The sequence below is a fragment of the Zonotrichia leucophrys genome, chromosome 6 (assembly GCF_028769735.1).
Source record: "Zonotrichia leucophrys gambelii isolate GWCS_2022_RI chromosome 6, RI_Zleu_2.0, whole genome shotgun sequence".
Taxonomy (NCBI): Eukaryota; Metazoa; Chordata; class Aves; order Passeriformes; family Passerellidae; genus Zonotrichia; species Zonotrichia leucophrys.
This window is the reverse complement of record NC_088176.1, coordinates 10,726,454-10,739,983: the sequence shown is the minus strand read 5'-3', so window position 1 is coordinate 10,739,983 and position 13,530 is coordinate 10,726,454. Positions and strand designations below refer to the sequence as shown.

Below are 13,530 nucleotides of genomic sequence, written 5' to 3'. Positions count from 1 at the left end.
AACTGAAGTCAAACTGAGTAGAATAATAAAAATAATTTTCTGTTATATGAAGTCTAACAGCATATTCAGTTTTTCTCTTTGAACATCTCGGTACCTTTGAGAAAAAGCTACCCCAAACCAAATGAAACATAAAGTAAGTGACAGATTGAATCTACTTTTATGATATTTCCTGATTTGTATTTAAACCAGTGATTCTGTGCTATTTACCTGCCTCCAAGTGTTCCCAGCATCAGAAGTAACAAACATGCTGATGTCATTGTCTGATAGCTCAGTGCCTATATTACCTGTAAGATGAGCACTGGTTAGTGAAGGAACCCTCTCAGAAACAATAAGCAAATCAGGGGAGTAACTGTATTTATTTATTTTGCAGCTGTAGGAACTTCTGGGTTTGGGAGGAAAATGAGAGGGAAGGGGGAAGAGGGAAGGTGTTTCAGTTTGAAAAAAATATATAAAAGACCCAATATATACAACTCCTCTACATGCAAAGGAAATGCCCTAATTTGATCTTATGCTCACAGGAGTAGAGGGCTAGACATGATCTCCTGTGTCTTGAAGGCCAGTTTCCATAAAAAGCATATGACAAGCTGAAGGCCCATAAGGATTTTCATTTGACAGCCTGCCTCCTTTCCCAATACTGGTGGTGTGACACCCCAGAGCCACCCAACACCCTCCACAAACTCCAGAATTTATCCAGGTTTGCACATCAAACAAGGCAATTTTTAGATGTTTCATACCTGAAGCTACAATAATACTGGGGGCAGTGTCTCGGCTGGCGATGTTTCCTGAGGTATAGGGGTTGTCTGAGACCTTCAGGTGAAGATGAAGGGAGCAATAGGGCTATGGAGAAAGGGGAAATAAAAGTAAAAAGCAGAAACAACAATGTATGCTCCTGTTTCTACAGGCCTAGAAACATACAGTGTTTTTCTGTATTTCCTCCTAATCCCTTAGATGGGCACAGCCACTTTGCCATCGTTTTCTGACACAACCCATTCCCAGTGGGAATCTGATGCACCAGGCTGAAACCCCCTTCCAAGGACCACATCTTTGAGGCTGTACCTGAAAGGAGAGGACCAGGCTTGCAGAGGCAGATGATGTAAGGACTACCTGAGGCTCCTGGCTCCTACTCTGTGAGAAGCAATCATGCACACTGGTGCAGACATGAAATGACTCTGAGCAGCACTGCCCAAGCTATCTCTGAAAAAAGAAGCAGTTTAACCCTACTGATGTGGTGTTGAATCACCACTGATTAGCCAAGAAAAAAAACCTTATTTCATACCATTTCTTAACTCTTTTTGACATATGACTGCTCTGAAATGCACTGCAATAAATACAAAGAACTACCACGACTAGAAAGTGTTAGTTTCAAGTTTAAAGGAAAGCTTCATTGCCCATCTGGATGTGACCTTTAAGTTTTCAATACAAATACATCCATGGAAACCTTATCTACTTGCTATTGATTTTGTGTGCTGGGTACTCAGGTAAGACTCAAGTGGTACAGAATTAATCAGCTGAGCTAGAAAGTAAGACAGATGGGCAGGTTTTCAAGGCTGCCATTACAATTCCCTCCAAATCTGTAATGTGATATTTTCTGAAAATTTCTGAATGCTATCTTCTTCACTTGGGTTTTATTTCCAGAATTTTTTTTCTTTCAAACCTCATGAAGAGCCCTTCATGAAACAGGCTAAGGGAGGAGCAGGGGAAAAATACTGGCAAGAAAACCTGAAGCAAACTGACTCATTCCAAGTGGACATCACACAGGAGCAGAAGTGGAGCAAAGCCCATTCTTCACCTTGCCCAGCTGTGTAACAGGGGCTGTGCAGAGGAATCTTCAGGCTCAAAGGAGGCAGGTTTTCCTGAATAACACCAGCTGCCTAAAGGCTACAGCTGTGACCCCAAGACCCTGGCAGACCTCCTCTATAGGAGACCTAGTCCCAAAGGTCACTGGAGGAGGGCCACTTACCCATCCCATCTCAAAGCAGGTGAATGTGACTGAAATGGCAATTCCTGTGGAGAAAGGCAGGGCTCTTCTGGCAAAGGCAAACGAGGGTGCTGAGAAGAGATGGGAGCTCTCACTTATGTGAGACAGGAAAGGGGGACGTGGGTGTGCAGCAGGGAGCACAAGCTGCCAAGTGGAAGTACTGAGCAGCCTAACTCCAAGTGACAGCCTTGCGAGGGCAGCCACAGGAGCAGCCCGGGGCGCCGGGAGGGACTGGAAAACAAATTGAGCTGACACGAATGCAGGAAGTGGAAAAGCACTGCAAGAGCACGGACTCTTTCCTTTTACATTTGGGTAGGTTGTGAGAAGACTAAATAGAAAACATATTTTTAAAACTAACATACTGCAAGCTCACTTCAGCATTTTGAAGACAGAACCTAATGGCAACTCAGCCAATTCCCAACTCAGATGAGACCTTGTTAAGATTCAATCTTTGTGCTACTGGAGGCTTCCTTTCAAATTTATCTCATTTCACAGATATAGTGTATAGAAATGGAATATATCTCTCCAATATTAAAAGCCAGGCCATCTGTCTAAGCAGACAGATGGTCTTTTTAGTGGCATGACTTCTTACTGGTTGGAGTGCAGTAATGCTTAGAGTCTGTAGTGTCAACTGGCTACGGTGTGAAAGCCAACCTTTCCACTCTTAGCCAAACACCTGAAGTTACTGCCCATGGCCATCCCACATCCTGACTGTGTTAGCATTCTCTTCCTCATTCCCCTGTACACCTTCTCCATCTCTGTCCTTATACAGTTCATCAACAGGTATTTTTCCAGTTGTTTTGTGTTCTTCTGGTCCTTCTGTGTTCCTCCTCCAGCTCCCATAGCTTAATTCACATACAGACATCTCACTGGTTTTCAGAATTTTCATCAATTTTCTCTGTCCTTTTTGTCATTACCAACAGGCTACTAAAAACATTATTATCACCAGAATCACAGGTTTGGGTTTCCTTGTCTTGCCTTGTTTCCATCTGTGCTAACTGTTGCACAGCCACCAAGGGAAAGGCAACCACATCATGGAGCATTTAAACTCTAGATAGAAGATAAAGCACAGGTGATAAAGCCCCTTTCTCTGCCCACTGCCACAGTTTTTACAATTATGCTGGAGTTCATTACTTGCTTCCTAATATTTTCAAGCCAACACTCTTATGGGCCCCCACTCAGGAAACTCTTGAGTTCTTAGTAAAATTTCTCATAAACATCCACAAATCCACTTTTGGCTGTTCTGCACAGCCCACCCGAACTATCTCCAATGGCAGGACACAATACAAACCAAATATATTAGTGGCTGTCCCTCATCAGAAGTGAGAGAAAATATTATATATAACACAAAGATGATGCTGGTCACCATTCACAAACCTAGGGGTAGTCACAGTATTTGCTCACCTGCAATAGCAAGGAACAATGAAAAGAGATAAACACTTCCAAGAGAGATATTCAAAACACCTCACTTAGATGCTTAAAATACCCTGTAGCAGATGGCATAAAGGTCCCCCTTTATGAGAAGAGAGTCTTTATCCTGAAATCCTTTTAAATTCCTATGGAAAAGACAAAAAAATGTTGGAGGGAATAAACAGATGTCTGGGGAAGCAAGGCACAGAGAAAATATATGACTTGCCCAGGGTCACATAGGAAATTTGAGATAGACCCAAAAATTGAATCAAGATTCTCCTGAGATTCAACCCTGTGTTTGAACCACAAGTCCATCCCTGAAAGCTAATTGATTAACTCTCCCAGGCTCATCTCTTGCCGGACACAACTACTCCTCAGTTAACCACTTCACAACACATGGCAAGTACTGAACTAAACCAGCATCTTTGGAATGAAATACCTTGGCAGCTATTTCATGAAGATTAAGTATATTCATCTTAGAATACAAGTGGTATACACAAGAAAAACAAAACCCTGGGATCAGATGGAATTTCATTGCTTTCCTCCTTCTCATTATTTAGAGTTGTCTCACAAAAAAATGTGAAGAAATTCTGAGTCCTTCTGAAAAAACACCTGGAGTGTACTGTCAATACAGGCATGGTTTTGTCTGGCTCACCCTGTGCTTCAACCAGATTCCTTCCTAACCTCCTTAGCCAACTTAGCTGCTATGTACTTACTTCTGTTTTAATTCTCACTTAGTTTAGGTTTAAAGACCCAATGCACAGAGCACACAGCACTGCACTCACAGGCTGGGGACTGTGCTGTCGCTCTGGGAAATGGCAGATCCCATTTTGCCAATGAGCTGGAACATATGTCATTGTGAGTCCTGAGCTACTGCTGGAGACAATTATGCTGAAAAGCAGCAGTGGGAAAGCAGCAAGGATGGGAGCTACACCACATGTACAATGGACTATGAAGAATTCACTTATCTGCGCCATAAGGAAAAGCAGGATCATGTCAGGAACAGTTGTGTCTAGAAGGAAAAGGAGCAATTGACATAAGGAGGTAAAACTAGTGATGCAGGGGTGGCTGAAGAGGTGAGTGGAGTTTGTGAAGTGTTTTAAATGCTAAGCTATGTCACACTGACAAGGAACAGAATTGCCTCAGAGCAGGGGAAAATTCTTTTTCTCTGCATTTTTCCTCAGCAGAAAACCCTTATGGATCCCTGAGTCATTTCCAGGAATGTAAACTTAGAGTGCTTCTGCTTCAAAAACTTTCCTACCACTCCCAACTTCTGCGGTTTATTCTCTATAATTTCTAGAATTCTTTCATTCCACATTCTGCCTTCATCTTCCCCACCATTAGGCGTGAACCTCAGATGGGATTTTTAAATAGCTTGTCTCTCTTTCAGAATTGCTATTTCACTTTGTGGTTTGGTATATTTTATGTACTTCTATCAGTCCCTTTCCTTGGCAGCCAGACTGTTTGCTCCTGTAAAACCTAAAGAGTAAGTTTAGTTCAGATTTCAGCTACTTGCTTTCTTTCAAATCTGCAAGTTGACCACCTGAGATTCTGCATGCTCAGCTGAGGTTTCCTGCCCCTATGCCATTCCAAAAGCTGGTGAAAACCTAACCATGGAGGAGTGAATGAAAGAAGGCCTCTTGTCTGTTTTACCCAATGTTGGAGAAGAGGAAAAATCAACATGGCTAAATATTCTTCTGGCCTTATCACAGGGCAGGGCTGATAAAATATTTTCCATTCTCCTGGAAGGACAAAGACTGAGATATAAGGTTTAAGTCCATTGAGGATTTGTCCCTCAGCACCCTGAAATCACAGAACAATTCCTGCACTCCAGCTCAAGTCACAGAGCACTTAAGAAATGTAAACAGCATGACAAACATCTACTGAGCTTGCCCAGGTGGAAGTAATTCTCAGAGCAAGTACATGGTTGCATAGAGTGCAAAATAAAAACAAACTAATGTTTAAATAGTGGCTTATGTACAGTGGAGCTCCAAGGATGGAAATGCAATCCCCAGAGAACCATGTGCTTTTCCAGGTCAGTTCTCACTGTGTCCCTACAAGTGCCCACACTTTCTGCTCCTCCTCCTGACCCTTTGTCTGGCTTGTTCAAATTTATCATCCCCAAGGGAACCCAGCTTGTTCAGGCATATCTGGTCTAATTTTAAATGAAGTTTATTGTATCTTCTGGTGCCCATGGATATAGTAGCAGATACAGTATGGAAAGTAAGGCTTAAAGGGACCATAACTCTCTCTCCCTTCATAAAAACTGTCCATTTCTATTTCACACACAGATATTTAACCCTTTCCATTATATAATGGGCAACTACAGTGGCAGCTATAGCCTGTATATAAAATAACCAATTCCTCCACTTCTAGGCTCACTTATAACCAGAGTGGCAAGTCAGAATTTGCATGATCCCTGCACAAAAATACCAGGAAAGCAGTTTCAGAACACTAACTTCAAATTTATGGGGAAAAAAAAAAAGTCTACTTTTATTATTGTACTTGCCGATGTGTTTTTCTTGTTCCTCTGCCTTGCCAGTCCCCTAGGATATTATACTATCATATCATATAATAAAAATCTTGAGTTTCTGATTAAATTGGTTATAATTTGAGGTCAAAATGTCGGCGTTTTTTTACTGAATATGTTCACTTCAGTTAAAACTAGATTATACTATCTATTTGAAGCACAAAGGCTTCTTTACATAGTCCCTTCCAAAGAACTGAACTGCTTTATGCCTGCAAAGTTTTTTGCATGCCATCTTTTTTGGTTTTCACCACATAGAAGTATCTAATAAAAAATTTACTTAGTTACAAATTTTAAAAATTTGAAAGAAGAAAACAAACCCAAAAGAATTTAGTCATGCTTTGATATAACGAACTCTTCTGTCTTACCCCCAGTCTTTCCTATTCATTTTGTCCAAACTGGAGAGGAAATGAAGGACTTGCATTTTGGCTCAATCAAAAAATCAATTATTTGAGCAGCTTCAAATATTTATTCTTTGCTCTTTCAATAGTGCATGACATTCAGTTAAGAGATTAGTGTAGCATTCAGCTACAAAATATAATGCTGATTCAGATTCTAATGCCTCAAAATGAGAATTTATTTTTTTTTAAGATGCAAAATGACATGCAAGTACAGGACAGGAGCAGTAAGAGCAATCTAAATAGTGTCCCTGATTCTGCCTAGAACCATATTAGAATTAGTATAATATGAAAGCTATTGAGAATCCCAAATACAGGGGTTCTGAGTATTATTCCACTACTGTGAATAGATTGCATCAGCTGAAAAATATGTCAAGATCAGTTTAGGTTCTCTTAACTTCACAGAGGTCTCCAATTCTATTCACATTACTTATATTTCACTCTCCCTCTTGGAAGCTGTTTGCATATAATGATGATTAAAGACGTAGCTATGTGTGGATCTATATCAGTAAGTAAAGAGATGGATACAATTTACACCAACACAAAGCTGCACATATATTTGGATGAATGTGTCGATTCTCACTTATGAGCTCAAAGAGAAAATGATGAATGTTAATAAATATTAATGCCAAGAGAGCAGCCTGAAAGCAATCCCAGCTCTCTTTTCCTTTCAGCCTGTTTCCAGTTACTGTGCCTCTGAGTTCTGAGCTACAGCAGCTCTCGCCTCCCATCTAGTGTCCAGAGAACTGACTGCCAGATACAGCATCCAGCTTCCCCTGCTCTTCCAGTGAACACAGCACTTCTGCAGAAGGCAGCTGATCCACTATTTGCTCCAGAAATAAATGAAATTAACGTAAATTACAATGTACAAATGCCTGGCAGCCCAAGCCTGAAGTACTGCACTCCATGAGACACACTGCATGGAGAGGGGAGCTGCCCTCTTTTTGTTATGTTACCTGGTAGAAAAAAGATTGTTCTGGGGTATTATCACCCCCCAAATTCCCCCCTCAGGTACTTACTAGGAGACAGTGAATGGGATTTCCCCTCAGATCCGTGTGCGGAGCCTGCAACAAACTCCAGTCTCTGCCTTTATTGTAGGTGATGAAAGTTTTCACTTGGTTGTCAATCTTCTTGTTAGCCAAGAACATTCCCTTTATCCCTGCTACCTAGGAAAAATTGACATGGCTGAAAAATAGATCAAGTCCATGCAGGTTCTGTGCATTTCCTTTTTTCTCTGTCAAACCCACCAGGGCTCTGATGGCTCTGTCAGTGTGGTCAGTGTCAGGGCCAGAATTGCCAATGTACATCAAAGGCAAGCTGGAGTGCTGGGGAAGAGACAGAGCCATCATAGGCGCAAAGATGACAAATGGGAAAGAAATATTGTATTTCAGAATCATCATGGGAACATGGCAAGATGTCAGTAGCATTATCTGTAAAGTGACAACCTCTCAACTGTGTAGGCATCCTTCCCCCTGAAAGATGAAACATGCACAAGCAATTATTTTTCTCTTGCACAGCTGCAGCAGGAAACAGCAGCAATTTTGGGCTTGTGAAAAAAACAGCAACACACACACATAAACTTGCATTTCAGTGTTTCTATTCTCATCCAGCCTTCTTCAGACATTTCATCTAAGGATCTCAATGTGTTTTGAAACAATAATTATCAGTGTTTCAATGGGATAACTTGGGGCACAGAGGTATTTTTGTTAGTTTTGTATTTTGAGGAAACCAAAGCACTGGTGACTCAAGCAAGGCCACACAGAATGCAGTTACAGAGCTGGCAATGAGGTCTTCATTCTTTAATTTTTTCCTGGTGTTTTACCCAACAGTTTAAATCCACAGACCTGCAGGAGGATTTTGCAAAGAGATGACACTAACAGTTGCACACTGGAACCAAGCCTAAAAGTATCTCAGTGAGGAGAAAAAAAGAGTCAACCTCAAACCACAACTCACACTGCAGAATGTTCCCATCTTCTCAGCACACTGAAAATCAATAGCCCAATAGCTGCTGCAGCTTGAGAATGAATTTGTTAGGCTGTCATTCTGCAATCTGAGTGCTGCAATAAAAAGGGAAGTGAAATCAGGAAAAGGAGGGGGTAAATGAGAAACTTTTTGGTTTCCAGCAAGTCTGTTCAGTCATCCACCTCACCTCTGCTCATGATGTAGAATTAGCAGAGAGAATCATTCATCAAGGGTTTTTATTCACAGAGATTAAATGACATGGCATGGCAAACAGTTACACAGCAGATTTAGAGCTTTTTACAGCTCAACCCATTTAATTATGTGGCTGGATTTGGATGCTACAGCTACCAGTGAACAGGACCTTATTGCACTTTAAATCACATGCTGTGAAACTACTTATGTACAGTGCTTTGGTATAGCACAGTGATGTACTTAGTCATTCAAATAGCACCATCCTGAATTTCACTTGAAGTTCATAAAGACTTTGACATAGCTTGCTATAAAGGGCAATAGTATTTAAATTAAATATTTAACTAATTCATTGTTGATATAAGCAGAAAAAAGATAACCTTTTCAATTTCCCAGCTAGATTGTTAGACCCTATCCAACTAAGTATTCAGGATTTCTTTGTTTTAGTAGAAACGCACCCTGAAAAGACAAGGGTACTCCTGTCTCACAGTGACAGTGCATGAATAGACAGGGATGGAAAAAAACCCCATATTTCTGCCTTTACTACCAGAGGCTACAGCCTATAGTTGCAGTTGTACTTTGCTTTGTGCTGTCCCAAAATTGTTCTATTGTATAGTCCCTGTGAAACGCTGGCCATAAATGATTAAAGAGCACTTTATATATTGAGCAATAAAAGTGCTCTGAAATCCTGATTTTTTTTTTCTTTTTATGATTCTAGTCATGGGCTGGGATTCAGAATCCTTTCCTGAGAAAGCAAAGTTATTCTGTCAGTCTTCGACAGCTTTATCTTAAAAAAAAGACTGCACAGACATGCTTGTGTACTCTCAGAGGGAAGAGACCAATTGCACATACACAACCCTGACACACACAGGGAGCTGTTCAGCCTTGCTGCTCACACAGTGATTGCAGAGAAAGGCCCAGGCAAGAGAGTGCATGACTACCAGTGGTCAAAGAGGAAAGCACTCCATCAGCTCCCCCACAGGAATTGTAGAATCATCACCACCCTGAATTTTCTGGATGATTTCCTGCAGATACTAATACTGCTCCACAGCTTCAGAAAGATCCATACAAGACACTTGAGCACACAACTCTTAAGACATTTTTCACTCCCCATTACCACCTTCATACATTGAACATTCTCCTCAGCCAACATACATACTTCTAGGAAAAAGTAATTTCCAGAGTGACAGGACATATACCATAGCTATAGACACACCTCCTCACAGTCTGTTATCAGCTCAGTCATGGATTGTCACAGGTGGGACTGTCTTGCTGTGGACCATTCCAACACAGCCTGGGCAGACACAGGAACTAGAAAGGGCACTCAGACACAGTGGTCAGTGATTTAGCTCTTCCCTCACTTTAGGAGGTGGTCATTAGGACAGCCTCTTTGTGAACTCAAGGAGACACCATGAAAGAATTTTTATTTCTTTGTACCCAGTCCGATGCCCTGCTTCACAGCATTGAGCAGATTTATTCTTGATTTAGAATCAAGTTAGGAATTAAACACACAAACATGTTCACTGCAACCAGAAGAACTTACTTCTAACACCTGACAAACATTCAAACAGACACCTGCACATTAAACAGGCCTTTCTCTGACATCTTCTGTAATGATGATGCTTTTTTAAATATACTGCTGCTGCCAGAGAAGGACTCATTTGGCAATCTCTCCACTTACTTTTAATTTATCTATGGATTTTTCTCCTTCTCTTGCCTTCCTCTCCATTTTCCCCTAGATCACTATAACAATCTGACTCAGAGAACCATGCTGGCTGGCTCTGTTCTCTTCCAGCAAGAACATCAAACTGAAAGGAAGGTTTGTGCCAGGTTCTGTGTCAGCCAATATTCCTTCTATCTAGATACTCAGCAGATATGATGCTCTAAGTCTGATTCCATCAATTTCAATCCAGGTTGCTGTGTGGTGTCAGATGAATAAAACAAAACAAAAGATTTTCTTTACCCCCTGGGATGTAGGACACCTTTACATAATGCAGTAAAGCTGCTTCCCCAGCTGACAGTAATAAGAGGCAACAGTTTTTCCATGGGCTGCCAGCACTGCAGAGAGATTAATGGTAAAAAATGTCCAAATGACTGAAATGGCAGTGCCCATCCTCCTCCAGTCCATCTGCACTGATGTATAACTCTTGAGATCTCTGGACAATTCAAGGTGGTTTCCAAGTAGAGGGCAGCTGAAGGAAAACTACAGAACAGAGCTAATATTGAGACAGTGATGGGGAAGTACGGGAAGCATCTTCATCCTCAAAGGCACTCAGATCTACTTTATGACCTTTATTCTAAATGGTCTGAAAAATACCCTGGAGGAGACCTGAAAACAGAACCTGACCCTCAGAACAGCAGCTGAGGATTGAATTTCTCCTCAGCTAAATGTTTGTTCCAGAGGGAAAACAGGCAGGAGAGCAAGAGATGGACAAGGGCACATTAGAAGTCCTACTGTTAGGATCAATTGTGATAGAAGCCAATGCAAACTGGCATTTGTACCATGAGCTTAAGCAGAGCACAATTGTTCAGAAAAAGGCTCAGGGTAAAAAGGGCATCAAAATGAAGTATGAGAGTTTCCATGCACATGGGATACCCCAAGAGGGCATATCGACAACCACTTCAGTTCCCAGAATAGTCCAAGCTGGGAAAGGTGACAAGGACATCTGAAAATGGCAGTCTCTTCTAAAACAAGATATTAGGTTGCCAGAAATGCAGCATATATTGGAGAATGATACTACTGAGACTGCTGGGAGCTTTCACAGCCATAGAGCCAACATGGGTCCACGCAGCATTTTGGCTGACCGAGTTCCTCTTAGCTACTGTGGAACTGAATTCCACAATTTTTTCTTATGCATCAAAGAGCCATGAGCTGTTTCTCACCTGAGAACTTACTGGTGAATATAGCAGTCAATCTAGGTAGGGTAAAACTCTGTATTTAGTCATTTGTTGACTTTGCTGTTCACATGCATTTTATGAGACTGATGTGCAAGGAGGGAACTGGCATCATGTGAGCTCCTGAAACAGCAGTGAGATATTTGGAGTTATGACATACCTCATAGAGGTCAATCATCACATTCCCCTCCAGCCCTTGACTACTCTTGACATTTTCCAAGGCCAGGGTGAAGTAGACCCCTCGGGTGTCGGAGATGTACAGATTGTACGTGTCGTTCTGGTTCCACTCTTGAACAGCTGCAAACACCTGATTCTCATCTGTGCTGATAACATGCATGTCCTGGGGAAAGAAAAGAGGCAGGTTACTTGGGGGAGCTCTGTGCTGCCATTTCCAATGGCACCAAAGTAATGGGGGAGGAGCAAGGGATATATTTAGGCAGGAGTTTAATGGGGAACTCAGTAGACAATACTGTGGCATTTTACTATTTTATTGTCCACAGCCACTGTAAGCAAGTATTTAATCCATGAATATTTTACACCGGCTCTCTTTTGCCAATTTTCAAAGTAGTAATTAACTGATGAAGTGTTAATTGAACATTTACATTGGCACTACAGCATTAAACAGCAGCACTTACACTCCCCTTACCAACACCTTCATGTTAATGAATATTTTGTCTGGGGAATAGGAAGGGTTGTTTATTTGTTGGGTTTTTTTCTGTTTAGCATTTGAGTGATTCCACTCATGACTATGGAATCACAGATATTAATAGTGTAGGAGTTTAAAAAAAAAGAAAAAGAAGAAAAAAAAAAAAGACCATCTGAAACATCTGCTTCTTGCCCAGCATTCAGAAGCCAAATATGCTCAGGACCTGATACAAGTAGGAATTAATGAGGGAACATCTGCTGCTATCTACTGTTTCTAATGACAATGTGGGCTGGAGCCAAGGCCCTGGACCACTATACTAAACAGCTCACCCCAAGAAAAACAACCTTGATCCTCACTTGATATAAAGAACAGATATGCAGTTAGGTCACTAGCAACATGAGTGAGGTTTTGTTCTACTCTGCTTCTCTGTGTTACAGCAGGCAGGAAGCAATGATAAGGTTGCATAAGTGTAGAAAAAACAGGAACTATTGAACCTGATCTCATCTTTCAATGCCTGGAGAAATTATTACCCATTTTATTTTATTTTCCATTACAATGGAAAAAGCCACCAAGAGAGAGATTGTTATAATGAAATTCCCAGGCACTATCTGCCCAGCACAGGCACCCTGAGTTCTTTGGTGCCATAAAAATCTGTGGAGGTAGGAAAAGAAATGAAGATTTCTTAGCACCAGGTGATTCCCAGAAGACTCAGCTGTTCAGTCTGTTTTGGGCAGATATCCCAAAGTTATTATGCTTCCATGAATCTCAGCCAGGACTTTCTATATGCAAAACTGAGAACTTTATCAGAAAATATACTCTTTGGAAGCAGATGCTACTTCTCCCTTCTGCTAATAATAGTCTTTGAAAATTCAGTGCCTGGTGGCTTTTTAGGGAGGATTAATACTTCCAGATGAAGTCTTGTAATGTAAAAATAAAAAAGTAATATAATGAAGAAATTTGATCTATAAATTTGAAAGTGGATTCACCATGGAGTTAAGATTCAGAACAGTTGCTTGTTCATCCAGATCCAGATCTGAACACAGAGTGGATGAATATGCACTTGGATTTACTTTCTTCTTTGCACTGGAGAAAATCATGTCCCAGAAGATGGGCTCGATTTGTGAAGGAACAGATTGGCTTAATTCCCGAGGCAATAGGAAAAGTAATGTAAGTCCCACTGAGTCCTACTAATTTTGGTAGTGAACAGACATCCTCTCTTAGCTCCAGCTGTGCCAGGAGGAGTTACAGCCACAGCTGTTTGTCTGCGGCTCCTCCTTCAGACTGTCACCCTGGTTCAGCCTGCTGGTAGATCTACACCCGCAGGTGTTCCAGTGTGCTCCAGGCAACATTGGCTAGCACAGCTCTAATCACAAGTGTTAATTTCTGCATATGGGCACACATGGGCAGGCTTCTGCATTTAAACATAGGCAGAAACTAAAACTTGCTTTGCCTGGTGAAGGTACTTCTTCATTACCTTACCATTTCATTTAACAGTTTTGTAAAAACTGGAGGAGAGAGGCAAAAA

General features: G+C 41.3%; 1 protein-coding gene across 5 annotated transcripts in view; it reads right to left on the bottom strand.

Moving 5' to 3' along the window:
- Positions 1-13,530, bottom strand: part of SORCS1 (sortilin related VPS10 domain containing receptor 1) — a 256,566-nt gene that overhangs the window by 48,868 nt on the left and 194,168 nt on the right. For all 5 annotated transcript variants that reach the window (XM_064717506.1, XM_064717509.1, XM_064717507.1 and 2 more), the window contains 4 exons: positions 11,520-11,699; positions 7,333-7,479; positions 735-837; positions 208-284 (listed from right to left, as the gene is read on the bottom strand). In XM_064717506.1, the coding sequence (XP_064573576.1) occupies positions 208-284; positions 735-837; positions 7,333-7,479; positions 11,520-11,699 (507 nt within the window). The remainder of the gene's footprint in view (positions 1-207; positions 285-734; positions 838-7,332; positions 7,480-11,519; positions 11,700-13,530) is intronic.